Consider the following 25,534-nt stretch of genomic DNA (forward strand, 5'->3'; position numbering starts at 1 on the left):
TTAAATTTGTACATGCCTATATGTATGTTAATATTTAGATTTTTTAAAATAAAGTTTATATATATACAGTAATATTTTTTGTCATTTCAAATTCTCGCTTCAGATCAACATCATAGACGAAGTAATTGTTTTTTTATTTTATGGTATAGGTTGGCGCACGAGCATATGGGCCACGTGATGGTAAGTGGTCATAGACAATGGCGCTGTAAGAAATATTAACCATTCCTTACATCAACAATGCGCCACCAACCTTGGGAACTAAGATGTTATATCCCCTATGCCCGTAGTTAACCTCCTCACTCACCCTTCAAACCGAACGACAACAATACTGAGTACTGTTGTTTGGCGGTAGAATATCTGATGAGTGGATCGTACCTACCCAGACAGGCTTGCACAAAGCCCTACCACCAAGTAAAGTATTTAACAATTCTTCAAAAGCTACAATTAATAGTAAGAGGCTGCTTTAGATTGACTGTCTCGTTGGTCCTGTCGACTTGTCAGCTTAGAGACTTGGAGTCTGAAACTTGATTGCTTACACTACCGTGCCTAGGAAACCCCTTAAAGCCTGCACAAAACTTTTTCTGGTCGGATTAGCTGTCCAGTGTCCCGCAGGATTGTAAGAGTAGGTATAAAGAAGGCACGAATGCATTTATGGACCATAATAATAAATGGCTGCTGTTGAGAATGGCCGCTTACAATTAAAGCAACAAGAATAATTAATAAAACGAATTATAATAATACAACAACCTTTAATTGGTTCATAGTGTGAAAAACATTAGCGAACATTACAAAAAAAATATATACCTGCAATCATACATCACTTGGACTAGATTAATTGAATTGAGACAACTGTCATACTCTCAACTATTCAATTCAATTCAATTCTTAGTTTAATGGCTTTTAGTTGTGCCACAGGGCACAGATTATTTCGCCAATGTCACGTAGGATACTCTCAACTATACCCTGTTCAAGTTAGCTTGATCTTTTTGACAGACGGGCTAGTGATGAGAAACAGAAAATATAACATATATAACAGTCGATGGAACGATGGAATGCGTAATTCAAATTAGAATTCAATTTTTTTTTTACTTATTTTTCTAAAAAGAGTTATACCAGCTAAAAAGAATAACTTAACCTAACCCAACCACTAGCCAAAGAGACCCCCGTTCGTAACAGTAACTTTAATCTTTAATAAGGATTTTTGTAATCTATATTTGTCGTAGTTACTGCCTGTTATTCGCGTCCCTACCGTCCGACCGATGTAACATTGTACTATTATTTTCAGTGCTTCTATTTAAATTTTACTTTGAAGCAATAATATATAATAGAAAACGTCTAACGCTTTCGGATAACGATTGAATCTTTCGTATTTTATGTATTTTTTGAAACATTTTTACAATTTTTAAAGTCATTAAATTAAGAAAATAATATGTCGCCATTGCAAAGTTATGTCGATCAGAAAAATATACATCTGTCAAAAAGATCAAGCTATCTTGTACAGGGTATAACTACAATATAATTATAATTTGTATAATCAAGCAGTCTGTGTTCAAAGCAAGATCAGTTTTATTTTAAATACAATATTAAAAATAAAAAAATTACTTATGTTTTTTTTTTTATTAAGCTTACGGGTGAAATTATCTGATGGCCAAGCCACACATGAGAAGATTAAATATTTATAGCTTATTCCATTTCAAAACTTTCCATTAGTGATATTTGGTGGTAGTATTCAAATGCCTCATTAAATGATTCATCAGTTCCACTGCTGTGTTCAAATTTAAATATATAAGGCGAGTGTAAAAATTATCCCATTGCATAATATTGGCATTGTCAGTTACAGCTGTTACCATAATTGTCTATTAATGAAGGTCATACTACTAAGGTGATCTACAGACTTCATTGCTAGTTCATCTTCGCCTGCCTTTCTATGTTTATAAAAACAAAGACAACTTTATACTATATCTTGGCAGTATGTCTGATAAATTAATGGTCCCTATACTAATAAATTTTACTGAATTTAAAACATACAAATTGGATTAAAACTAGCTAACTACCCTCATCTTCTAAAAAGGCACACATTCTCTTTGTTTCTAACCAATGATATAACAAATTAATAAACAAAATGCACAACACATTTAACACACTGTAATAAATGTTAATTTCTATATAATACTATTTTGTTTAAATTCTATTCACTTATAACATTGTGGCATTTTTTTATTTTATGCACGGGACATAATAGCATATTGATTAGTAGCGGTCCCTGAAATAACAAGCACATGTAATCATTAGTATAAGATTAGGATTAAAACATGTTCTAAAAACACATATATACTATATAATATATATATATATATAAACATTTAACCAATAAATATAATTATAATCAAAACTCTATCAACTTACTTATAACATATCTCTGACATTATCATTATAACTTTTATCCCAAATTTGACCAGATCTATACAATCTATAAATTTTATTGCTTACTAAAGGTTGACCAAATTTAAGCATCGCTCCTTCAAACTTGTGCGGGAACACCTGCATTTCTGTTTCATTGTAGCCTTCTGGGTGGAATTTTTTGTTATCTCTACATACACTATACTTATGTGCTCCTAGTAAGTCTAAAGGTATATCCTTAATACTGGATGTTAGATTAAACAGATCATCAAACGAAGTCATAGTATCAAAATTTCTTATTTTTATTGGAGTTTTGTCTTGAGGCATTGTGTAATAATGAGTTTTCTTTGTTATATCCGGATATCCTATTTCAGCATTATCATCATCATTTTGGTTCAAGCAAAACATTAAAGGTTCGACAACATAGGTTCGTAGTGATCTTGTTGGATCAAAATCATCTAAAACATCTTTAAAGTTATTATGAACTCGGGGTACTAAAAATTCATCCCAAGAAAGTACTGCAACATGGCTTATTTTATCTGTTTCCTCTTTATCATATCTAAAGTGTCTGAATAAACAGTCCAGTTCAATTGCATTCCTCACAATGTCGTACGATTTTGAAAATAAGAATGGATAATTCAATGGATAAAATTGAATTTCCCACTGTGTTATATCAGAAGGAAACAAATTCAGTCTTCTTATAACATCCTCTGATATCATGCTGTCGTAAATAGTGAAATAATCAACTCCAATTAAATGGTGAAACACTAGGAATTCAATAAATTCATCTCTCGATACTATTGGTATGCGATTTGGTATGATGCATATTGCAGGCTCAATGTTATTCACAAATTTTATATTGCTTCTCTCCCTGGGCTTCCTTTTCGTATTAACTTGAATCATTTTATTGATTGGAGCATGCATAGGGTTTACATTGTAATCATTAACATAGAAACTTATGCCTCTTGGCTTTCCTAAATTTTTGCTCAATGTACATTCAAATATGTACAAACGATAATTATTTATAGTATCAGACACTAATTTATAGTTGAATCGGCCAGCTTTAGGCTTGGTATTATTTTCAAGCCAAATATTACATCGGTATTTCGGCGTCACATCGGCCTTACCGATGACGATCGTGTCTATAACATGCGGATTTGAAGGCGAAAGTTTATCGTATTTATTGTAAGATCGTAGGAAGGACGAATAGGAATAAAAGTTTTCATCAATTTCTTGGAATAAAGGTGGAGTCTCACGCACCTCCATTGAAGAATTACGAAGTATTTCAGACAGCATGGTCGCATTAAAGCCGGGACCGCAAAACTCAATTTCAGACAAGCCTGGCTTCCCAAAAAAATTTAGTACTTCTAATACATATCGTAGCCGATAGTATTCGTGACGATATATTAAAAGTGTAATAATACTTATAAAACATACAACAACAAGAATCAGCTGATAATATTTCCTCATTATGCTGCCGTGAGGCTTACGCGGAGTCTTCATTTATATAAATCAACATGTAAATTAACTTTTGATTATAATCGGCTTTTAATGGATTATAACTATCTACTATTGAACAAAATTGAACTAAAAATTGTAATAACAACAACTGACTGCATCACTGCAATGCACAAGTAATAAGTATCGTCAATGTCAAATTTTAATTGTCAGTTGAAGTATGGGATGGTTACATATATTTTTGTCAAAATGTCAAATGCGCCTGTTTTACTACCACTGACTACAACACCTTAATTTTACTTTTTAAATCTTTATACTATATAATAATACTTTAATTTTATTGCTACTTTATAATGTCTATAGGATAGAATAACCCATATTTTATTTATTACCCTTGCAGCATTTTGTTCTAGAATAATTTTTTTATCTTCATAGACACCTCTTCTTTTTTAATAAAAGATAGCACTTGTGTTGATATGTTCTACTATCTATGATTGTCTGAAAACCCCGATGACTTGCTTAGTTTTGATTTCATTTCATTTAATAAATGATAAAATAAGCTAATTAAAAGGACTTAATTATTTTAGTGGTATATTCTAGTTTTTACAGTGTTAATTAATTAAAATGTCGGTCAATAAGGAGGATACGATGCGGCAATTTTGCGATGTTACCGGCGCCGATGAAAACCGAAGTAGATTCTTTTTAGAGTCTTCTAATTGGCAGCTAGAGGTTACTATGTTTTGCTTTATAATTTCTAAAATAAAAAATTCATACGCAAGGCTCGCACTTATACATAGTCACACATATGAAACGACCATTGTATGAAACTACGATCTTTTGTCTTATGGAAATGTCCTACCTTTTTTAATTACAATTTATTTTTTTCATTTTACCTGTGTTTAATATAATACAGATCAAATACATTAACATGTACTATATCATAGTACGAAATCTCAGTAACAAACCTCAAAATAGACAACGTATTTTTTCCAAACATGATATTCAATACATTGAGATAATTCAAAAACGATTGTTATATTTATGTTAAACACAGATCTAATAAACATTAATCAAATTAAATAAAAAAAATGAATAATGTATGTTTTAGGTTGCTTTATCAAGTTTTTATGAGCATGGAGGGAATGTAGATGAGGCACCAAGTGCAGCACCAGCCGTTGCCTCACTCCCTCCAATGTCAGACAGTGACATGGATTCTCCTCCACGATCGCCAGCCCGGCCACAAAAGAAAGATAAAAAGAAAGGGAATCAACACTTTGCTACATTAGATTCATTGCAACAAGAAAGCTCCAGTGATGAAGAGGAAGGTTAGTATATAATGAAACTTAATTAGTATTTGATTACTTAGTGTTGCGACTAACGCATCGGTCGCAGACTTGCGCTTGGCAGCCAATGGGCGAGTGTGACGTCGTGTCTGCAGTGATGGGGGCCCGGGTATATAAGGCCCCGACAGGCCACACTCGCTCTCTTCTCCTACATTTTCAACATTTAAAATTGTAATAGTAATACGTGGTCTTGCTCCTAAATTAAAATATATTAACCAGTCTATGGACTTTTATTACGTCCCAACACTTAGTTGGTGTTTTGTTAAACTAGTGTTTGTTTAGTCGTCGGAATTGGACCATAATCATGATTTCATATTTGAAAAAAAAACAAAATAGGTTGACTAACAAAAACAAGGTGCCGCACTGTTTTGTCTATGCCTATCTATGTATTTGTGTCCGTTATAATATTAATTTTCACACTAAATCCTCAATGAATTCATAAGAATGCTACTAGAATTTAAAAAACTACATATATTATATACTAACAAGTTAATATAGATATAAATGTCTCTAAATATCTATTAAAAAAAATATGTAAATAGAGAAACTATTTGGTGTAGTTATTTATTTCAATACTGTTAAAGAAATAGGTTTATTATTTGTAGAGAAAAATAAACAACTAAATGAGACAAAAGATGAAATAGAGAGATTGAAGAATGAAATAGTTAGATTAACAAAAGAAAACATAGACTTAAAGCAAGCAATAGAACAGCTTAAAAACATAGATTATGACTCAGGTCAGGTATTTTATTACAATGCCTATATTAAGCTTTTATTTTGTGTCAAATAAGTTAATGACTGGCAAATGCCACCTATAGTAAGTTGTCAATACTGCCCATAGACATTATTACAGTAATAACCAACCACCAAGCTTGGAAGTAAGATATGTCCCTTGTGACTGTAGTACACTGTCTCACTCTTCCTTCAAACCAAAATGTGAACAATAGCATTGCTGTTTGATAGTAGAATTTATGAGTGAGTGGCACCAAGACTGGTCATGTTAATTATTCTACTTTGTCAAACTTCTTACACTGAATTCTGCTGACTTTTTATTTTAACATACCTAACTTGTGTTAATGATGTTGAAAAAAATGTTCTTAGTTTGAAATTATTTATTCAATCTTGTAATATCTTTTTTTATATTTCTAATTATGCTATCGTTTAAATTGCTAGCAAAATATGAGTAAGATGTTTGATTTTAAGTGAACTTAAAAATACTATTAATATATACAAAATTTGTCTAAAGACTACAGTACTTTGCTCTTTGTGCATTATTATATTTAATTAACAAATGCACTTATTTTATTTTACTGAAGAAAATACTTTTTTAAGAATTCTAAGTGCTGTTATTGTAGCAAATGATACAAGAGAGAAAGACATAAGATAGGAAAATAAAGAGTTCAAACTTGTGTCTGTCTTTGTACAAGGCTGCATGCATAGATACCATCCACTTATGAATTACGACCAAACAAAACAATGGTTGAAAGAATAGTTAAAATTTAATACAATAACAATCTTCATGGATGGTGTTGATCCCTTCCCATCTGCATTTCAATTTTAAATAACAAATAATTTACTTTTTTTTTTTAATTACAGGCCAAGCCTTCTATGCTGGAGGTTCAGAAAGATCTGGGCAACAGATTATCGGTCCAGGGAAAGGTCGCAAGGACATAGTCACAGAAATGTTTAAGAGTGTTAGAGAGTAAGTTATTATCCTCTATATGTATGAGGTTTTACCTAATTCTAATAGGCAAGGCAACATACGCCGACAATATTAATATGCGGTAGAATGTGTCGTCCTAACATACTTATTTCAGTTGAGTTGTATGTTGATTGTCAGTCAGCTAAAAGCCATTGCTTTAATCGCATGTATATAGAAAACCGTTTACCTAAACAATAGTTAATTCTGAATTAAAGTAGCTATAATTATCCTTTCCATCCTAGTCTATCAAAACCAAAGTACTTACTTAACAATGAATATACAAAGCAAAAAATTTCGATCCAGTAATATACGTAAAATATATCCTGTTTTTTTTTTAAACATCTGTTGGACTAGCAAATGGTCCACCCGATGTTAAGTGGTCAGCACTGCCCATAGACATTGGCGGCGTTAGAAATTTTAACCAATCCTTTCAAGACCAATGCACCACCAACCTTGGGAACTAAGATAACTTCAAACACAACAATACTGAGTATTGCTGTTTGGTAGAATAATACATGATAAATGGGTGGCACCTACCCAGATGGGCTTGGACAAAGCTCTACCAAATCCAGTAAATCCTCTGTTTAATCTCATTCCCCGTTAATGTTCCAGACGCGGAGCAGTTGTGTTCGATGACGAGCCCTCCTCGACGAGCCGAGGTCGCGGTGGCGTATTCGGCGGAGTTGGCTACAGACTAGGTAATTAAACATGTGATGATCTAAGACAGTCTCACCGTTCAAGACTAGACAACTGTGTAGGTCATATTATAGTGGACAAGTGTGAGAGCATGTGCCAAACGAACATGCACTGTCACCTCTTATAATCCGATGGGACAAATCTAACACTACCGGGAAGATCCATACAGATTAACATTTTTAGCTACAATACATACTCCGCGATATATACAGAAATATTATTACTTATTAGGGAAATTCAAAATTGACTGTATCATCAAACTTAGAAAATAAAAAAATATACTTGGGATAACATTCCGAAAATCTTAACAGAAAAATATAGGATTCATATTATAATAATGTTTTTTTTTTTTTAAATTGAATGTTTATTAAATATTTATACTATTACAGGTCAGACAGCAGATGACCACGAACAAGTTACGCCAGGAAACACACAGCAATCGGTAATTTTATATTTTAACCTGTTACAGTTTTATTATTTTTTGGACAAAACATCTTGTTTCCAAGGTTAGTGGCGCATTAGGGATGTAAGGAGTGGTCAATATTTCTTACAGCGCCGACTACGATTAAACTAGTTTACAATTAATAGGATACAATTCTAATAAAATGAAAAACTATATATTTCATTATTTTATAAATTTCGATGGTTCCGAGATGGCCTTGTGGTAGGAGGAATTGATAAACAAACAAACGAGAAACAAAAGGTTTTGCATAAAACATCCACTATATTCAAGTTCTTGTTATGTCAGAAAACATATTTTGCAATAAATTACAAATTAAATAATTAATAACACTTTGAATTATTAATTAAAATTATTGTATATTTCCAGGGCACTCAACCTCGCTCGGTTCGTTTGAGGCTATACCGTGAAGGCTTCTCAGTGGACGGAGGTCCTCTGCGACATTACTCAGATCCTGAAAATGCTGAATTTCTTAGCTGTATACGTCGAGGGTAAGCTGATGTGTTTTAATTTTTGCTTACTCTTCTTGAATATGTTTCAATATATTTATAAATTTTTGATTGGAATAAAATATATTTTGCAAACATTAAATGTAAGTTATGATTTTTTTATTATTTCTAAGCATAGACGCTCGCGTTTTAGGGGTGAGCATAAAAAGTAACCCAGGTCTTTCCTTGGAATTCAAGCTTGCTTTATACCTAATTTCAATGGTTTGGTCGTGAAAGAGCAACAGGCAGACAGGTAGTTTCACATTTATAATATTAGTATAGATAAGAAAGAATACTTACTCGGTGTCAAACAGCTCTATAGGATTTTGCTGCAGATGCAGCACTACGGACACTTGTAAAATTTGTGCAAATTGTGCAAATAAATATTATTTTAATTTGTTTCCAACAATTTTTTCAATATCGACAGAGAGATCCCGTCGGAACTGTCGGGCGGCGGCGCGGGCGGCGCGGGGGGCGCGGGCGGCGCGGGGGGCGAGGTGCGGCTCAGCCTGGAGGACCGGCGCCACGAGGAGTGCCCGCGCACGCGCTCGGCGCACATGCCCTTCTCGGGGAAGGGGCATCTGCTGGGGAGGTGAGCCGCACGCACCATACGTACAGATGTTATCATAAAATTACCACGTCCTATTCGCCTGAGCAAATACTGGACACTGCGGTCAAACTACAGGAATAGTCAACAGTGCGGGAGATATTGTGTATTCATGATGGTGCACCAATGTTAATATATTGGTCCAATCTTACAACCCGATAGGGCAGCATTGTGGTACTCGCGGAGAGATCATGCGCAGGAGCGAAAACTACGAGCTTTTTCCGCTACTGGATCGTTACACTGACAAAGAGCTAATTCCAGGCTGCTACTACGTTTTCAAATTGATTTATATTAATTATAATTTAAGTTTTCCAATTAAAAGTACGTTTTGACAATAATGCTATCTGTACCCGCCGCAGCCCCACTCCGGCCACAGTGGGCGCCACCGTGGCGGTCGCCGCCACCAGCGACGACCGCGCCGCCAACCAGCGCGCCGCGCAGGACGCCGTGCAGCTCGACGAGAGCGGACCCGTCACCACCGTGCAGGTACACGCGCACGCACATATCGCCTATTCCAATGGAAGTTGGAAACAAGATAAACGAACCTGGGATTTATGTATTTCTTGCGATTTGCTAATAACTCAGAGATATTGTGCACCACTAAGAGTTAATGATCAATATATCTTTATTTATAATACAACACTATTACATTTAACTACTTATTTCCACTTTAATTTTACTTTCAAAATTCCGATAACAGTTTCGTCGATGTTCAAAACGCCATTTTTTTCCAAATCCATAGTGAATAATCTAGCTCTCAACCAATGATATCGCGTCAAATGTTATTTATTTGGCTTGTTTCCTGTTATGGTTGGGATAGAGAATAACATCCACAAAAACATACTGACACACATATTATATAAACATATCCCAAGACTTGCATCTATAACTTACAAATTAAGTGCAATAACAATTTGAAAAAAGATGATCTTCTCATAACAAGTATAAATCAAAAATTGTGTATTACTATCTGTAACAATCTGTAATAACTCCACAGTTCCGCCTAGCCGATGGCAGCCGACTGACGGGAAGGTTCAACCACTCGCACACGGTGGGCGACCTCATGCAGTACGTGTCGCGTGCGGAGCCCGCCTACCAGCTGCAGGCCTTCGCCCTCTTGACCACCTTCCCCAGCGCAGAGCTCTCCGACCGAGCGCTCACGTTGGCGGACGGCAAGTTGCTCAACACCACTCTGCTGCAGCGACTTAAATAATCCCAACTTTTGTAAAATATTTCCGAATATAATAAATACGTATTTAAATTATTTATTTTTTTATTTACATCTACGATATAATTATATATTACCCATCTGATGGAGTACTTCTGTTTTTCTGATGAGGTCTTCTACATAATAACTTTAAAAAATCATTGTTTGAACGAAACGGAATTGAGATATTATCAGTTAGAATGCTTTAGAAAGGTGGCCTAGGACTGTCCCTCCAGTGGATTAGGTAACCGGGTTATGAGAGATTCCTAAACACTAAAACCATCGCGATGGCTGTTTTCAGCACGGATTCGTGTGCCTGTGGGATCGTATCGATAAAACGCATCTGCGGCCCTTCCCTTGTTATGATCTCTTAATGGGCGAAGGTAATCTCCTCCAACCCCTCCCCTGCACTCCGCTCGCGCGTACAGCAGCACAAAGCCCGACTGGCTTCCTTCTCAGAGCCGGTTGAAAATAGACACGCGTGGCTCCCACAAGAGCTTTTTAATTTAAATCCGGCTTTGTGTATAAATTATACTGTCATAGATTTACACCTGAATGACAGAAACATTTTACAATCGGTTTCAAGTTTGCTTTGAAATTTACTTAGAAATTTTAAGCGCGAAATAACTTCTACAGAATAATGTAGTCGGATCGACCTACTAGCAAAATTTGAAGTCTATAAAAAATGTTAAAGCATGTTAAAAACATTTGTTTCTGTCGGTTGCCAAATATCGGCTATTCGGGACTTCAAGGTATGAAAATTTTAATCGTTAAAAGTTATTTATTATAAACAATTATAAAACAGACTTCTGATCTACAAAATATTTTATTGAATTATAATTTTAAAAACATTAAATCTTAAAATAGAACAACTGGTTTAACGTGTATTATTTACCGCATATTTTTGGTTAATATTGACAAAATACTTGCATCCAATTTTAGTTTCGATATATCTACAGGGAAATAGTGAAAAGCATAATTATTCTAGGTAAATGTTTATTTCATTCATCTATTCTAAGTACATCAGGCAGATATTCTGCAAACTGCCACAGATCATGTCGACAAAGAAATAAAAATAAAAGAAGCTAGCCTGGAATTATTAAACCTAACGAACATACAATATGATTAATATCAATTAAATATAAGGGTAAAAATGAGCATAATTGAGCAATACATAACAGTATCGTCGTTGCCACAATTATAAAGAAATTGGAGGGATTCTAAACGATAATCAAGGAGAAATTATAAATATAATTTAAAGCTAACATAACACTTAAATATTGCCGCGAAACTTATACAATTAGGGTCTAATTTAAACATTATTTTATCTCACTAAAGTAAACCTACATTAATTTGTCGGCGACAAAAATACTGTGATACGCTTGCAAAATGATTATTGACTATACTTAAGACTTTGTGAATTAATTGTGAGTAAAAGTCGAAAGTTCAAGTATTATTTATAAAGAACATTTGTAAATATGTAATCGTGAATTGAAAAGATATGATATTTATTGCAGGTATCTCATTAACAATTTCATATTAAATATAGAGAATCAATTACTACGCAAAGTATTCGAATTTTAGGGCCTCAATTTTATCACATACATACATATAAACAACTCCGACAGTTGGCACGATCTCGTGTACGACCACCCTCGTATTAATCGTAACCGATTATGTGTTTTAAACATACGATGTCGTATTAAACTAAATGCAATATTATGCTTACACGTCTAATAGAAAACAATATCCATTGAATAGAATATTTTATAAGGAACGATTAAGATAAATGCATTACGTTTGGCCGGTTTGATGCCTGAAGAGAAATTAAGCTAACGACTAACAACGAAGCCCTCATCAGATTTACATTCAAGTATTAACCTAATTATGTTTCTTTTTCTAATTTATACGCATAAAATATATCATAGAGACGATGAGAGCATTTTCTCTATCAATCGGAAAAATAGAATATTTACTTATTGTCATGATGTTTGTTGTCAGATATTCCGACGACGCACGATACATTTTATTCTTTTGTTTCGCTAACGAACAGCAATCAATCACAATTTAAAATATGCAAGAATTTCAATTCTGTATAACCGATTAATTTTTTATATATATATATATATATAATAAATTCAAGACATATCTTACATAATATATTCAAACATCAACGTCAACATATTTACAGTACGAAAGGTGTCCTAAACAAGACAATAGTTCAAAATATCACCATTCTCAAAGATTAAACAGTAAAAAGGATTACAGTAAATTCACGAAAAATAGTTACATAGTCTCATGAGTTCTTCTAACAACAATATACTGTGTGAGCTAACAACTTGCTTGCAGATATTCTAACTAATATTTTAATTCAAATATTTCAAAAAATCTTGAAGAGATTTTCATTAAAAAATATTCATATTTTTATTTTATCCTATCTCACCTCAACGCAGAATATCCGCAAACAACCCTAAATTAAATGCGTAAGACTAGCAATTGTATGTCATTTCATGGATTCGTTCACGAATGGAACTCATTCTACCGTTCTTCCAATCTTTTCCATCACGAATACAAATAATAGCTTCCAACGTAATAGACACAAATAAATGTGCATTAAATAAAATGGTTTATAAAAAAATATTGCTTAAAAAGACGAACAATCTACGCGAAAACATTCAATTGCCATTCTCAGTAAGAGTAAAATACAACTTTGTTATCGAATATAACATTGTGTTACATATAATATTAGTATTAATTTTCAACATATTTACAACTTACGGTAGAATTGAAAGAATCAGTACAATTAGATAGCACTTTCTGCATTAATAAGTTCGTATTATAACAATAACTTTGCAAAGATATACTTCTAATTGTGCTAACTTTTATATGTAGTAGACAATGATTTTATTATTCTAGACTTTATTCCGTCACGATAAGAGTCAAAATAAGCTCAGATGTGACTCGCCCTTATTACGAATTATAAATGTAATTTGTTTCAAAGTGTAAAGATAAAAGAAAATAGTGTTACTTTAATATAGTTATTAAATATGTAGTAATTTTAAAAATATAAAGCTTTACTTGTAGACATATCATTAATAAATTTTTGTTTAAAACTGCGTGCAAGAATTTTATTATATTATAAACTTTTAATAGTAACAAGTGTTTTTATAATTATATAATTTTATAGCTCTTTAAATGATTAATTAGTAGTAGTTAATTTTCTACACACATTGGGATACATTTTCATGAACTGAAATATTGCTTAGACATTGCTAAACTTTTAATTAAAATTACTGAGAAAACGATCCAAATATTCATTATTTTCCTTCTATAAAAAGTTACCATTGACTTTTTTGATAAAATATATCCTTTGTTAAAATTGTTTAAATTTTTTTTATTGATTAAAAAAATAGATTTATAAAACAATAATTTTATATTTCACCTAAAAACACTTTTGTAAAATAATTTCCCAAAAATTAATAGTAGATTAAATTCGGTTAAATTTCAAGTTAAAAGTTCATAAAACTCGTAAATTTTTTTACATAATATTAGATATACATCCGCAGATTAATTAACAGACAGTTGTCATTAGAATTAGAATTTAAAGTTCGTTTAGCGCCATACATACCTCTATTTTAAATTGTTCTCTACTCTACGCTAAATTTCAACCCTCAACAAGATATTTACACGCTATATTGTAACAATTTCTATATAGATTAATATATTTTCAAAATTTGACCTGTGTTAACCCACCTTTAACATTATATAATGTAATCAAGGTCTCTTTTCGAGTAGAATATTTTTAACGCGAGAAAATATGTTTGAAATGTTTATACTTAACGGTTTTGACTAGGATTATTTTGTTTATTTATTATTAGTAAAGTTTAAAAGATTTAATAATTATTATGTTTAAAAATAGATACTATTTAGCTGCTCAATACGTATAGGAACCGCGAAGTTTTAGGAGAAAAATATTTAACTTCAAACAATTCTACTCATTTGACGTACTCTTAGACATATATAGGTTATATTGGTGCCGGTTTTGACAAGACATTAATTGCTATCGCTTTTAATCCCACGCGCGAGACAGAGATAGCAAAAGGTTATTATTTGTCCTTAGTTTTATTTGAGATTATGACATAATAATCAACAAGATTTAATATTATTAGAACCACTGATTTATTTCATATTATTGAGTTACCACAAAAACTAATTAGTTATTTTTGTATGTTACATACAGTTGTTGTAAATGTACATACTTGATTTAATCTCAATTTTTCTACTGACCTCATTAAATATAATGTCGGTTTCGAATCTTTTTTAATTTTCGCATAAAATCGTTAAATGAGTTATTGAATAAAAATTAAATAATTAAATATACATTGATTTTCGGTTTCAAATTATAAATTTACAATAATATTAATTGCAAAATATTCTATTATTCCTATATGTAATACTTCAAGATAATTTCAAATAATAATACTCGCTATTTATACTTTACATCAATATAAAGTACATTACAATTGATTCGAAAAAAAACTGTTATTTAATTTTATTTCCTTTCTATTCAACTAATACACAAACATCAACATAACTTCTAAACTAGAGAGTATTCTATTATGAATCAAGTGGATACTAACATACCCAGTCGGGGCCAGGCAGGAGGAAGTAGGGAGATCCGGGAAGATGTTGAGAGGGAGATCAGTGGAGTGGTAGCGGAGGAGGCAGTGGATAGGGAGGGGGGATTCAGGAGATGAGGCAGTCTCAGGAAGCGGGCGCGTCGTGTCAGAAGTAGATGACCTCTTCCTCGGGCGCGGCGGGCGACGGCGCCGCCGCCTCGGGCGCGCGCACGCGGAACTTGTCCGGCAGCTTGGGGTACGTGTTTGTTCTGCGGGCGCGCGGGAGCCACGTTAGACAATAACGATTGAATTAATACTACTACTGAAAACTACTAAGCTAAAATATATATAGTTATATATTTTTATTTAAAGTTAAACATTGTTATGAGCATGTCAAATTTTAAAAAAGGAAGATAATCACTCACCTGGTCGCCTTATTGTTGTTGAGCTGCTGCTGCTGCGAAGGCAGCGGTGCGGGGGAGCTGCCTGTGCGGGTGTGATGAATCACAAGGCCCTGACTTACCTGAAATTTACCAAACTTAGTTTCGTATTTATAAAAAAAATAATGCCACACGTACGATATAATAAGTACGGAAAGAAAATCCAATTTATCAAATCGAGTTTTATTTTCATTATTAAAACTGATTTGACACAAATATGATAAAGCAAATGTATAAAAAATAAACTAAGCATATATACATTATAGAAATAATCAAAACGTTCATACACTTCGAAAGGCGTTGATTTTTTTTTTGTCGTAAATGGCCTTGAAACGAATGTATACGTCATTTCAACAGCGGTACAACAATTATTATCTCAAACAGTTTTTGTCAGCCGTATAAGCTAGCGACTATAGCAACGAGTCACTACATAGTACTACATACTGTGTAGTGACTCCTTGATATTATAAATAAGCCGAAGAGAAAAGCTACTTCGAAATTTAAAAATACTTTATATTCATATTATGTGGACTTATGTGTGTACTTGTCACATCATTCATAATATTATTGATTATCATATATTATGTACAGCGTACATCGTATTGTGATTATAAATTAATCATCAAAGACTTGCTTTTAGCCGTATCACTTTAGGTCAGCGCCGTGAATGAGCTGGAAATTATTTAGTTTGTATCTTAGTTCCTCGGCATCGAACTACATATATCTGCTTGCTATCTGTAACTGCAAGCTCAAGGGACATAACATCTTAGTTCATAAGGTCGATGGGGCATTGGTGATGTAAGGAATGGTTAATAATTCTTACAGCGCCATTGTCTATGGGCGGTGGTGACCACTTACCGTCAGATGGCCCATTAGCTCTTCCGCCTATAACATAAAAAATGTGCTGAACTGTAACAAAATATTTCATAGTCTGCTCTCACGACACTGCCGGTATAAAATTGATTATATTATACAATACCGGAACCACTCGGTAATTGTATTGTATTGTATTGTAATGTAAATAAAAATATTCTACCACAGCCCTAACACAACATCCATGCTACACCAAAAAGCTGAACAGATAAAATGGTTGTAGAAATACAAAATATTATTCACAATATCGAAGAGAAGGATTACCGTACAAAAGAATAGTTATTTGTCTACTAATACTACGACAAATAAGCTAAAATGGCGGAAGGAAAATGTAAATAAGAAGCTCGAACATATATTACTACTGCGTTAAATTTGTCTCCCATGAATGAGAGGAAATCACTGAAAAATATTTGAGGTTGTATTTAGAGATATGTAAGTACTGATTTATACAGGGTTATTGGTAATTCGACGTATTCCCGTTAGGTGGTGTTATGCGATGGTGGCGAATATCATAGTTGCGATAAATATAACTAACATATCCATCATTCAAAAGTGAACCATTTTTTAGCTTCTTTCAAAATAAGTCAAAAATGCAACTACAAACATTTATTAAAAAAAAAAATTCAATTTAAATATCATTTTTTTTTTTTGATTTATAAAAACGATTAAACACTGGTTATTATTAAAACAACAATTATCGTTCCAAATTTAAAAATGTGAGACGGAAAACGATATTAGTACAATGCTTTATTTTTCACAAAGATGCCTTTAAAAAAATTGAAACTTGTCACTCATCACCACCTAACGGGAATACTTCGAATTACCAATACCTTATATATTTTATAATCTATCGGTCTTTCAGTATGAGTATTATATACAGTAGAGTATATTATCGTAATTTTAAATATACAGCATTAAACTTATCAATTGAACGAAGATTATATATAATCACTTATTCAATTGTGTCCGAAGAAAACTGATGTTTTGACAAATTTTCTATACAAAAACTAACAAAATGTTATACATTTTTTTAAAATAAAATATGACTGGTGGAAACAGGATCTTGGTATTAATAATATATTTATTGGTGTACGATATTTACCTTGGGATACAAGTGTATATTATTTAGTCAAAAGTCGAGAAGTTATAGAAGAAAGTGTGCATATATTTAAAGAAAAAAAATAATATAAAAAAAAAACATAATGAAATTAGTTTTTGCAATTCAATTCTTGTGTTTGTCGCCATCTTAGCTTATCAATAAGTATAAAATAAATTGAATACAAAGATCTACGAGACACCAATTTTTTTTATTACTTACGTAAATAATTTTTTGTTCGTGTTAAAATACATTCGGATACTCCGCGTCCTGTAAAACAACCATTTGATCTGATTCGAACCTTTTACTCTATTCAATTTAAAAATATATATATATTACAGATCAGTTCACATCCAATCAGACGTAAGTCATTCTTTTATTGTTGGTTATATTATAAAAAACATTTATGAAAAATAATAATAATTTCTGGTAAAGATTTTAACAATCAAAAGAGTTGTTTATAAAATATAGACTACAACTACAAACTAATTTGATAAAATTAGCTTTATTTGACTACAGCGAGTCAACTAACTTTTACTCAAAGTATTAACGTTACACGACGGGTTACGTCTCTTGTAATATAATATAATCATCCTACATCGCGTTATTAGTATTATGATAATAAAAACATATATTATCTGTGTCTCTAGTCGTTAGGACACTATTTAAAGGATTTGTGTGACATAATGCGTTTTCCCACATTGTGTTGTATGAGTCTAACGTAAAAATGTATTCTAAAACATCGAACATTATGTTACTGTAAAAATTACCTTACGCAACACATACACTGAAATTTTCATAACAAAATAAACTCCACTGTAACAGCACAGAATCTAAAATTGCTTACCTCGCTGGGCGACTCGTGCAGGCGATGGTATCCAGGCGGCGGCTGCTGGCTCTTACCGCTCGCCAGCTTCAGGGGTAGCTGCTGCTTAACCACTTGCTATCAACGACAATATTTGCGTTAATTGGACTTGTTACTTAACTTGGTGGTCGGGCTTTGTGGAAGCCCGTCTGGGAAGGTATTCATCACGCACTCATCATATATACTACGCCAAGCAGCAATACTTTGTATTGTTGTGTTCCGATTTGAAGCGAAGTGAGTATAATTACAGGCACAACGGACGTAACACTTTAGTTCCCAGGGTCGGTAGCGCGGTGGCGATGTAAGGCAAGGTTAACATTTCTAACGCCGCCAGTATCTATGGGCAGTGATGAACACTTACTATCGGGTGGCTTATTAGTCCGTCTGCTAAATAAGGTTACAAAAAAAAAGACATTAAAGTCCATTCCATGAAACGAGCTCCCAAAGGATATTTCCCCCATGCGCTTAGAGGTCAATACGTGTGACTTATTAAACAAATAATTTCTTAGGATCGTGTTCGTTGGATTCGTCTCGTTAATATCCAGGTGCGCGCGTCGACCAATGAGGGGGGGGGGGGGCTTTTTATGGCCGAGTGCATTCCGCGAGCCGAGCTGATTGCGGAATGCACTTTAAACGCAGCGCAGCGGCGGCGGCGGCGGCGGCGGCGGCGGCGGCGGCGGGCGCGGTACCTGCGCGGGCGCCCGCACGGTGGCGCGCGTCTCGTTGTGCGCCGACAGCAGCTGCGGCGGCGCGCACGCGCCCTCCGACGACGACGAGCCGCGGCTGGCTGCGGCGGCACGGAGGCGTCGTTCGGTTAATCATTAATCGTTACAACTTTCACAAGTGAGAGTACTGATTAAAAAATATTTTTTTCAATAAAATATAAAAATGTTTACCTCTCCATTTTGGCTCTTTCCGTCGGTTCGTATCGCTGACGCTAGAATCGGGCGAGAGGGTTCCGACACTTGCGATTTCTTCTTGTGAACCACCTGAGATACATATTATATATTTATGAATACGTAAACGTTACTATGACTATGTAAATCATTATTATATCAACAATCCTAATATTATTGGCGGCACATCGAAGGAGGTGTTTTATCCTTCTTGCATTGGCTACGTCAATGGGCGATACTGATTTACCATTTTAAAAAAAAAAAAAATTTTTTTTAAAGAAAAAACGAGTATGACACTCGCTAAGAGTGTCTAAACAATTCACTTTAATCAGATAATTCTTTTGTACCGTGCTGTTGCAGTCGTTCCAACCGCCGGTAGAGCCGCTCCCTCTGCTGCTCGACGTCCTTCTGTTGCTCTTCCAACTCCTTCCTCGCCGCTTGCAACTGCCTCCGTTCTATAACGTACGACTGTATTACAACGGCTGTCCGCCGGCCGGCACAAGCAGCAACAGGGCGCCACTGACCGCGGTCGAGCGCGTCGTTGTCGAGCTGGCGCTGCGCCTCCCAGCTGGCGCGCTCGGCGGTGAGGCGCGCCTGCGCGTGGCGCAGCTCCTCCAGCTGCGCGTCGTGCGCGCGCGCCAGCCCCGAGCCCGCGCCCGCGCGCCACGCGCACACCTGCGCCTCCAGGCTGCGCACACACCTCGCTACACTACCTCCGCCACACTTTGCTCTCGGTGGTTCTCAATCTCTTTTGAATTTTAACGTTTTAATGATATCATAACAAGGATCGCGTTAACACAAAAAAATTAAAAAAAAACTAAATAAAAAAAAAAAAAACTTTTATGAGAGAAAAATTTATGAATTCAAAACGCGTTCAAATTATTTTAATTATTAGCGAAAGTTTTTTGTGTAATTTATTGCTCCGTTAAACAAATTATAGTTATATAATGAAGTTCTAGTTACGCTCCCTATTGCAGTTTTCTAGCATGAGGATGAGTGCCAGCCTAGTTTCTGCCAATATAAAGGCCTATCCTCGGAATATACCTGTGTATGGTGGTCAGTTGCTGCCACACGATACAGGCGAGCGTGTATATCGCGTGCTGCAGCTTGAGCGCTACGTCGGCCTCATCACGACAACTCCTTCCCTCGCCCTCACCCTCACACCCCTCAGCAGGGGGCGTGTCCGATGCTGACAATCGGACTGACATCTGGACTCCTGTATACGTTATATAAAAAGTGTCATCAGTAACTTTTAAATAACTAAAAATCTTTGCTTTATATTTTATTTACTTAAATAATAATTAATTTAATTGTATTCAAAATTAATGAGTTATTGCGATTTCGACACTAGATAACTACAATTTTATGAAAGATAGACAAATCATCAAATATTCCTATATAAACACGGTGAATATAATGTAAGGTTAACCGAGGCAGCTATACTACGGTCGTTAAATAAATCGGTATAACCTGCACAAATTGTGCAGCAGTTACACAGAATTGCACATTATGCAATCATATGACGAGGCAAGAAGCAGTTTCGACACCGATATATCTGCGTGGGCGTGGGCGTGGGCGTGGGCGTGGGCGTGGGGACTGACCGCGGTGCTGCGCGGCGTCGAAGCCGGCGAAGGTGTCGGCGCGGCGCGGCAGCGCGGGGCTGGTGTAGTGCGCCGAGTGGCGCTCGCCCGCCGAGCTCGTGCTGCGGCCCAGCGCGCCGCCGCCCGCCCACAGCGACCAGCCCGCGCTCGACGCCTCCAGCGCCTCCTGCCGCCGCGTGCCATTCAAATGTACATGTTTAGTTTGTATCATTTATCGTAAACTTTATATTTTATATTTCGTAAACGTAAGTGTTGCCGGCGTACCTTGACGACCTTGCAGACCTCCTGCCACAGCGCGTGCGTGTCGGGCGAGGGCGCGGCCAGGCGCACGTAGTCGGGAAACACGAGCCCGCCGGGGAACGCGGACGACGTGCCTGGACACGCGTGACGTGTAGCGTTACTTATATCTTTACGTGAACGCGGGAACTTTATGCTTCTACAGAGCGTTTTATGATAGAAAAATCCAGACGAAATCTTTTGTTCTTGTTGACTGTACTTTATTACATGAACAAAAAAATCTTAGCTAAAATACTTTCCTTAAAACAAAATCGATATAAAAACAATCTATTTATTTCCTTAATGTTATATCATATCTATATATGCTTACTATCTGAATTCATTTTGCCTTCATCCCAAGAAATACTTGCAGAAAAAAACCTGGAAGTTACCTGTATTTGGTACATCCGACGTGGAGGATCCGGTGTGACCGACCATTTTCATATGTAACGCTATTTTTTCTTCGAGAAGCTGAGCATGCTCTCTGTCCTTTGCTCTCAAAGCCTCTGATGATACAAACAAAACGATAATGAACGATTTCTTTTTTCGTTAAAAATTGTTCAAGCTACATTTATAAAAAAAATATTTATTAGTATTTCAGGAATTGTTACTTTTGAAGGCAAAGTTAAAAAAATTGTACTATTTAGCTTCCATCAAGTTTACATTTTCGAAGATATTTCTAATGATATATTGAATTATTTGTAGTACTAAGTACACATTTATCTTATAAGTTTAAGCATATATATTGAAGTTAAAATAAACGGAGAGAATGAGTCAAAAGATTTAGCATGCAAATTGTTGGTTTTAATAAACAGCCAACATTTAAATAAAATGCATACGAGTATTTGCAGTTAAGGAATAAACGTGAGAATGACAAACATTAAACGAGTTTTCGAACATAGTTAATTTTATTATACCTTTTATAATAAAAGTGTTAGAAACAAGATTGATAGAAATGGGAATTGTCATTTAAGGAGCAAGACTAAAGGATAATATTTTATTTTAAAACTAATTTTCTGTCTTTTCCAATACAAAATAGAAAACAAGAATTGGCATTTAATATTAAAAAAAACTCGAAATTTTCATTATTAACTTTTTTTCATAGATTATTCAAACTCGCAAAATAAATAAATAATGTCTCCATTAATGATAAACCGCTAAATTTCTTTCACCGGTTCTTCTCAGGTCAGAGTATTTTCTTTTCTGAACCGGTAGAAGTTATTACTTTGAATGATAGTCATAGTATATCTGAATTTACTTTAACTTGGTAGAAGAGGTTTGTATAAGTCTGTCTCAGTGAGAATGAGCACTAACTTATCACATTTTCTACTGCAAATCAGCAACTTAGTATAGTTATGTTCCGGTTTGAAGGGTAATCGAGACACTAAAGGCACAAGGGTCATAAACCAACTTAGTATCCAAGTTTAGTGAAACATTAGCTATGTAAGGAGATGATTAATATTCCTTACAGTGCTAACGTAAATGGGTAGTGGTGTCCTATTTACCGCAAGCTTGCCAGGCTAGACTATCTCTTTAAAATATTAACATTAGCAGCCTGTAGATTTCCCACTGCTGTGCTAAGGCCTCCTCTCCTTTTGAGGAGAAGGTTTGGAGCATATTCCACCACGCTGCTCCAATGCGGGTTGGTGGAACTTAAATATATTAGAATATAATCATAACGATTACATTTAACCCTTCTTTAACTTATAATCTATTGAAGTATACAAGAATTATTCATCTTATAACATTAATTGCTTTACTTAGTAAAGAACCATTTTGGTTATACCGTAATATTAATTTTTATGGCAATATAATAAGAATTAAATAAAAAAGATAAAACTCAATAAACACATATACTTTCTAAAGGATGGTTTAAATTGTGGAATAAAAACCATGCAAATTTGAAGAAAAGTTGACTTATGAGAAATTCACCTTCGATGTGCCACCAAGGAGTTTCATCTGTTTGATTATTGTAAAAAAAATATAATCTCACATTATGAATGATTCTTTAAAGGGTAGATTCTATTTATTGTAGGATAATAAGTTTAATAAATAATTCCTTGCTCGTGTGTGGGGGTGAGGCAGTTCCTGGGTAACCTATACCCTTCCCTGTACACCAACGTGTACGCAAAATATCTTGATGATCGGTTGAGCAGTTAAGACTTGAAAGCGTAAACAAATAAAACAAACAAACCAACCACCATCTTATTCATTATATTCATATGTTTTTTAGATTAGTTTCTATTTAATTCTAATAATTTCTGTTGAGAATCAAATTTGTGTTTGCGTGGGTACGACTCGCACGATCAAGGTATCGAATTTGCGGTTCTTCTTTCGCGAGGCAATTGACCTTGATATAATTAAGTTAGTTACTAGTTAGAATGATCGTGTATATTTCAGCATATTTAATGTCTATGCCGCTATGTTCATTCTAATAACTCATAAGGTTATAAATATAATTGCTACATTGCTTTAAGTGGAAACTTGATTGATTTGTGTTTTATGTTATTTTTGTTTTATATTACAGTGTTTTTAAAATTGTTTGTTTCCCAAATAAATAAATAAATAAATAAATAAATAAAATAAATAATACATACCAGTTATCAGTCTTATATTCTCGTGCCTCGCTTCTAGCTGTCTCTGTCTCTCTTCAGCAGATGTCGCCGTCACACCCGCTTCGGATTCCTCAACTTCTTCTGGGCAGCTTTGTACTGCGGCTCTATTGAATATCAATTTATGTTATACATTTCCTTGTAATTAAATGAATGAAACGGTCATATATCGCGATTATTCAACATAAATTCATCACATGCGACTTTATGGTCCGAATGTCAATCTACGACAACATTGATCTCTGATTTAGTTACCCAAGGAATTATTATTATTATTACTAAGCCCACTTCGTTTAGACGAGAAAGGAAGGATGGTATTTTATCGAATAATTGAGTTTTCCCCTTTCTTAATTATGTTTACAATTCATGTTATCCTTCACGATAGCCCCATCATGATAGCCCCGCGCCCACCTGACGGCGTGTATCCAGTGCGCGATGTCCTTGGGCCGGTGCACGCGCAGCTCGAACATCTCGGGCTCGGGCGGCCCGTTGCAGATGAGGTACAGCCCGCGGCCCTCCGCGCCCGCCTTCTCGCGCACCAGCAGCTTCCACAGCGACACCACGCCCGTCTGCGGCCGCACGCACATTGACGACTTTTAAGGGACCACATTGGAAATCGCTATTTTACAAACGTTTACGTTAATCGTTTTGCGTTTCAAATGACCCGATTGCATCCATCAATTTGAACGTAGGTTGGCGGACAAATGTACCACCTGATGGTAAGTGGTCACCGCTGCCCATTCACATTGGCGCTATAAGAAATTGAAATCATTCCTTATGCCATCAATGCGCCACCGACATAAGTTGTTATGTCCCCTGTGTCTGTGGTTACGCTGGCTCACTCAATCTTCAAACCGAAACAACAGGGTACCAAGTATTGCTGCTTGGCGTGTCAACGAAGTCGCAGCCTCAAGTATAAATAATAACTGACCTTATTGTCCGGCGTGAAGAAGGTATATTTATTGTTGTTATCGTGCAAGAAGAACAGCACGTCCGTCAAAACTATCACGAGTAGTGTCTGCATCTTGCTCCGGCCTTGCATCAACGTCGCGACACCTTCGAATCTAAACATTACGAATAAAACACTATTATTATACGAGAAGCGTTTTAACCCACTTCAGATTAATGGTAACAATTCTCCTGTATGTTTATACAATATTTAATAGATTGCTAAATTACTTGAATATATATTCTCTCTTTATTTTAAGATATATATATGTAGGCGGACGAGCAAATGGGCCGACAGATGGTAAGTGGTCACCATCACCCATAGACATTGCCGCTGTAAGAAATATTAACCATTCCTTACATCACCAATGCGCCACCAACCTTATGAACTCGGACGTTGTATCCTTTGAGCTTGTAGTTAAAGATAGCACAGCAGATATAAGTAGTTCCATACCAAGGAACTAACCCACAAACTAAACTAAATAATTGCCAAGTATTTTTCGACCGCCCATAGACAATGGCGCTGTAAGAAATATTAACCATTCTTTACTTCGCCAATGCGCCTTTGGAACTAAGATGTTATGTTCTTTGTTCCTGGAGTTACACTGGCTCATGCACCGTTCAAACTTGCACACAACAATACCGGGTGTTTGGCGGTACAATATCTGATGAGTGGGTGGTACCTACCCAGACGGACTAGCACGAAGTCGTACTACGAAGTGGTACTACCACCATATTTTCACTTACTTAAGACTTCTATTTCCTTGAAGTATGTCACTCTTCTTAAACTTCCTACCGCGAAAGTTGGAGAAAGATTTAGCGTCGATACGGTGGTATATCTCCAGCTTCCGATCCTCTCTCTCCTTAGCTGCCACTTGGTTGTCTACATCCACTAAGATTTCCTAAAAAGGAGTATTTATTTTTAATTTTAAGTATTTTGAATTGAA

At 35.1% G+C, this 25,534-nt stretch overlaps 3 protein-coding genes and 1 long non-coding RNA gene across 5 annotated transcripts in view; 1 reads left to right on the forward strand and 3 right to left on the reverse strand.

Annotated features, from left to right (window-relative positions):
* Positions 1-729: 729 nt before the first annotated feature.
* LOC113397739 (uncharacterized) lies at positions 730-4,060 on the reverse strand. Of its 2 annotated transcripts, XM_064218629.1 has the most exons (3): positions 2,403-4,060; positions 1,500-2,263; positions 730-857 (listed from the first exon to the last, which is right to left on the reverse strand). In XM_064218629.1, the coding sequence occupies exon 1, from the start codon at positions 3,901-3,903 to the stop codon at positions 2,407-2,409; it is 1,497 nt and encodes a 498-aa protein (XP_064074699.1). In that variant the 5' UTR covers positions 3,904-4,060; the 3' UTR covers positions 730-857; positions 1,500-2,263; positions 2,403-2,406. The 2 variants fall into 2 exon arrangements, with proteins under 2 accessions (XP_064074699.1, XP_064074698.1); XM_064218628.1 differs by having other exon boundaries at positions 1,500-4,060.
* Positions 4,061-4,320: 260 nt separating this feature from the next.
* On the forward strand, positions 4,321-10,418 carry LOC113397740 (NSFL1 cofactor p47). The gene is made up of 9 exons (XM_026636209.2): positions 4,321-4,587; positions 4,967-5,183; positions 6,798-6,903; positions 7,516-7,601; positions 7,989-8,041; positions 8,429-8,550; positions 8,975-9,139; positions 9,514-9,640; positions 10,152-10,418. The coding sequence occupies exons 1-9, from the start codon at positions 4,483-4,485 to the stop codon at positions 10,365-10,367; spliced, it is 1,197 nt and encodes a 398-aa protein (XP_026491994.2). The 5' UTR covers positions 4,321-4,482; the 3' UTR covers positions 10,368-10,418.
* Positions 10,419-11,340: 922 nt separating this feature from the next.
* On the reverse strand, positions 11,341-14,574 carry LOC135193975 (uncharacterized). Its single transcript, XR_010309532.1, has 2 exons — positions 12,033-14,574; positions 11,341-11,999 (listed from the first exon to the last, which is right to left on the reverse strand). It is a non-coding gene; the product is annotated as an uncharacterized LOC135193975 (long non-coding RNA).
* A 180-nt stretch (positions 14,575-14,754) lies between these two features.
* The window catches only part of LOC113397738 (A-kinase anchor protein 13), a 44,013-nt gene continuing 33,233 nt past the window's right edge, over positions 14,755-25,534 (reverse strand). Inside the window, exons 20-35 of the mRNA XM_064218607.1 lie at positions 25,335-25,489; positions 24,571-24,703; positions 24,051-24,208; positions 23,625-23,746; positions 22,960-22,986; positions 21,420-21,533; positions 21,016-21,125; positions 20,752-20,917; positions 20,195-20,366; positions 19,675-19,838; positions 19,498-19,605; positions 19,151-19,243; positions 18,944-19,041; positions 18,237-18,332; positions 15,406-15,503; positions 14,755-15,249 (exon numbers count right to left, since the gene is read on the reverse strand). Coding sequence (XP_064074677.1) covers positions 15,147-15,249; positions 15,406-15,503; positions 18,237-18,332; positions 18,944-19,041; positions 19,151-19,243; positions 19,498-19,605; positions 19,675-19,838; positions 20,195-20,366; positions 20,752-20,917; positions 21,016-21,125; positions 21,420-21,533; positions 22,960-22,986; positions 23,625-23,746; positions 24,051-24,208; positions 24,571-24,703; positions 25,335-25,489 — 1,917 coding nt within the window. The 3' untranslated portion in view covers positions 14,755-15,146. The remainder of the gene's footprint in view (positions 15,250-15,405; positions 15,504-18,236; positions 18,333-18,943; positions 19,042-19,150; positions 19,244-19,497; positions 19,606-19,674; positions 19,839-20,194; positions 20,367-20,751; positions 20,918-21,015; positions 21,126-21,419; positions 21,534-22,959; positions 22,987-23,624; positions 23,747-24,050; positions 24,209-24,570; positions 24,704-25,334; positions 25,490-25,534) is intronic.

Source organism: Vanessa tameamea, chromosome 23, assembly GCF_037043105.1.
Source record: "Vanessa tameamea isolate UH-Manoa-2023 chromosome 23, ilVanTame1 primary haplotype, whole genome shotgun sequence".
NCBI classification, from domain to species: Eukaryota; Metazoa; Arthropoda; class Insecta; order Lepidoptera; family Nymphalidae; genus Vanessa; species Vanessa tameamea.